This window comes from Buceros rhinoceros, unplaced genomic scaffold (assembly GCF_000710305.1).
Source record: "Buceros rhinoceros silvestris isolate BGI_N320 unplaced genomic scaffold, ASM71030v1 scaffold1224, whole genome shotgun sequence".
Taxonomy (NCBI): Eukaryota; Metazoa; Chordata; class Aves; order Bucerotiformes; family Bucerotidae; genus Buceros; species Buceros rhinoceros.
The window spans coordinates 6,364-10,192 of NW_010407488.1; the positions used below are offsets into that span (position 1 = coordinate 6,364).

General features: G+C 41.4%; 1 protein-coding gene across 1 annotated transcript in view; it reads right to left on the reverse strand.

The window, feature by feature from the left end:
• LOC104491970 (fatty acyl-CoA reductase 1-like) overlaps nucleotides 1–3,829 on the reverse strand; it is a gene marked incomplete at its 3' end in the record, with an annotated part of 74,927 nt that overhangs the window by 5,385 nt on the left and 65,713 nt on the right. Inside the window, exon 8 of the mRNA XM_010134467.1 lies at nucleotides 1,242–1,413. Coding sequence (XP_010132769.1) covers nucleotides 1,242–1,413 — 172 coding nt within the window. The remainder of the gene's footprint in view (nucleotides 1–1,241; nucleotides 1,414–3,829) is intronic.

Below are 3,829 nucleotides of genomic sequence, written 5' to 3' on the forward strand. Positions count from 1 at the left end.
GGGAAACATTAAAGCAGATTCAGTTACATATTCAACTTGGTTTTTTTAAATCTCATGTGGTTTACTGCCGTGAGGTCATAAAGGTCTGATATTTAGCTAGCTGTGGAGAAAAAAAAAAAGAAAGAATGAGTTGCTCCTATGCGTTCTACCACATTGCTGGATGAGCTTAGAAAAAGAAAAGGGGAATTAAACAAAAAAACCAAATCAAACTACTTAAGCCAGTGTTTTGGAAAGAAAAGTCAACTGTAACGGCAATGCCAAGATCTTACTGGCTGTTTGAACAAAGTTTGGAGATTCTAGCCTATTCTTGCTCATCTTCACTTTATCTCTATTTCTAGGGTAATTCTTACCTGCTGGATAACTGGAAGTCTTTTTACAGACCAATTTCCCTCTGAAGCAGAATGTAAGAGAGAAATCAGAGCAATACATCAGCCACAGATTTCTGTGCAAACAGCTGAAGGCTAGCACAGAAGAGCACAGAGCAGCTGACATCACCACAGTGCTGACATACCATTCTTGTGTTGCACAATAAATGCTCCTCTGTGGTGGCAGGGAACAGAGGACGTTGGCTGAGTTAGGTTCCTTAACACCAGGATTCCCTCCACATGAGACAGGCATGTTGTGTGTTCCTCCTAGCCATGACACAGCCAAGGCTCAAATAGCAATTGTAATGGTAAACTGTCCTCATAAACACAATTCAGAACTTATTCAGACTCAGAAAAAACCTGCTTCCTAGATTTCAGGGTGCTGGGCTACTGCTGGCAACTGCTAATTATGCAGCTGATTTACGGGAAAAAAGTATTAGCTGGAATATTCTAAACCTTGCCTGTCTCAAGTCCTTATGCAAGCTCATGACATGTAGAGGTGATCACATCAGAAAGTTGCGATGGTGGAATGCTGTGCTTTGCTCACTGCAATGCTATACAGAGGACAGTGTAACTACCAGTTCTCCACTTCCGTCTTGGGAACCTCTGAAATGTGTAAAGCTGAGTCGAAAAGATGCGCTGTCTCCCAGGTACTGCAGAGAGGGAAAGGGTGGGAACCCTTGTCCCCACCTATGTTCCTATGTTTAGCTACAGCCATGAGATGCCTTTTCTTTTTGAGCAATTTCCTCAAGTCCAGGAAATTGGAAGATAACCATGGACTCCAGGCTGAGGCAGCCAGTTCCCAGAACTTGTTAGAGAACTGCTATCCAAAACAGTGGCAGGTATGCAGGAGGCTGAAGGCGTGTGGTTTCTTACCTGGGCTTTCTGCCTGTGAGCCTCATGTACAGGTCATAGAGCATGGCCGGTGCCTTGTGACTGACAGTTACCCAGTACTGGTTTATTAAGTAGTTGGACGTCAAGTGAGCGTTGGGTGTTCGGAAGGCCTGCTCCAGCGGGTTCCTTTTGAATGTGGACATGACATACTGCTCTGTAAGGGAACAGGCATTTAACTGAAAATCGGGCACTTAATTTCAGTTGAGTTGGGCACAATCATACCAACATGCTGCAGTAAAGCTCAAGTTACAGTGCTTAACATGTTTAACCTACAGTTTCTGAACTACATAACCAGGGGTTGGACAAGATCATCTCCTGGTCCCTTCTGGCATTAAAATTGATGACTCCATCTATTGCTTATTTGAAACACAATCTGACTCAATGATTAATAATGGCAGACAAAAACTTCCTTATCAAAATACCAAAACACGATGGAGGAAAAGTAGGCAGTTGTAGCCTAAAACGCTTCAAACCAAGGAACTGCAGTTCTGCTTTCAACTGCAGTAGATGTAAAAGAAATAGATAAGTGTTAATGTATCTTCGGATCACTGAAAGCAAACTTTGATCTACTAGCATAAAACAAAAATGACATTTCTAAGTTCTAGTCAAATTTTCCAAAGGGCTGGTGTTAATATTAGTCTGAGTCAGGGGCAGGTTGCTTACGTGCATAGAGTGATGCTTCTAGAAAGACTTCGTTGTAGCCTTTCAAACTACAGCTGACCCACAACACAAATACCTCAGCCTGTTTTCAGAGGAGCTCCAGATGCACTCAAGCAGCAACTTGTCTTGCACTTTTAACTTGAAAACTAATGATAGTGCAGTGATCTTTCATTCCCTTTCTACATTCAGGCACAAAGTATGTTGGGTCTGATTCTGAGCTCTTGCAATGGCACAGTGCCACAGAAGTGGCATCTAGATGTGAGTATTCGGGGCATTTGCATATTGCAGAGGCTTAATAGACCTGCAGTAGCTGAATGTAAGACTATCATCCTAGGGACTGATAAACAGATGGTGCTCCTATTCCTGAGCACAACGGAGCTCACAAAGAAGAATATGTGGGCTTTTTTTCCTACTTTAAAAATGAATTTGAGAGTTATGACATCAATCTGTGCTCATATTATAATTTACTCTCTAAGCTTATGTTACAAATAGAAAATCAGATGAGAATTTGCAAGTCACAAGAAACATCCAGATCATCCTCAGATAAGCAGATTCCAATCATAATATTCAGACAGTACTCTCATGTATCTGTGGTTGGCTCATTATCACATCACTTTTGCTGTGCTTATTCTAAGTAACATCAACTAGAGAAGACTTGTTAGCCACTTAGCTGCTAAGTTTAGACAACAAGGACTTTTAAAATAACACAATATAGTTTTAGTGCATTGTTAAGTTCATTGGTAATCTTTGTGTCCCATATGCTGCAAGTTTAATGGCTGAAGACCAATTCTCCTGAAACTCATTTTGCATATGAAGAGCTAGAACCGACTGCCATCCCTCCTGTTTCACATAGCCATACTGCAATGACATGGTTATCTTGTGGCCACCGTGCAGGCTGCAGGAGGCAAATCTTATCCTTTGCACCATGTTCTCTCAAAATGTCAAGGATTAGCAAAAAATGTCTTATTTAAACTTTCCCATGTAGTTGTGCCTGGCAGGGAGAGCTTGCTGAAGTGGTTTTACTGAAGATTTGGAAAGTTGTTTATTCCTGGCAGAGAAGTGGCAATAAGCAGTTTGGGCTTATGGGCTGGTGGGAAGGCCCAGCTCTTGGCAGAGTTTGCGTCTGTCTCAGCGGTGCGTGAGAAGCTTCTTTCCTCTGAGTTAACAGCGTGGCATTTACTACAGTTATACTTTGACAAAGTCATAGCTGGCTTAAACATAAAGAGATTGCTCCCAGTTTGGAGAGGGCTGTATATATGTGCCCGTTCAAGCAGCTCGTGGATCAGGAGAGCAATCCCGTGAACTCTGCTGCTTCTCCCTTTAATTAAGTTACTTCAAAGGACACTTTAAATCCCAGTTTATTTACAAACTCTCATCTGCTTAGCAATGTTTAAGTTCATTTTGTGTCGTCTGGTCACAATTTCCTAATGGAAGCCTATCAGTTTAACTGGGAACCACTAATATTCTGGACCTGTGATAGGTTTAGTATTGTCTGCAGCATATATTTATAGCTCTGTTTATTCAAATCCTGATGATAACATACTGCAGATCTAGTTTTCAGCTCCAAACTGGTTGGGAAAGTTTCCCTTTAGAAATGCGTTAAAGGCATTACCTCCTTTCTTTTCACTTTGCATTTTTGGCATCTTTGGCCAGGATAGCAAGAACGAACTAATCAGTAAGTGGAAAATGCAGCCCTTGTCATTTCAGATCATCAGCCATACACTGAATTCACACAAATCAGCAACACCCTTATTATCTTGGTTACTTAAGGCTTCTAGCGGAAAATGTAGCTGTAGTAAAGGAGATACAGTATTATGCTGTGATATTACTCGGTTTGAGAAGCACCTATGTCAAGAGCAAATGAGGTATCATCTGCTGAAAACTCAAGAAAAATTCTGAAAAGCCGGAAT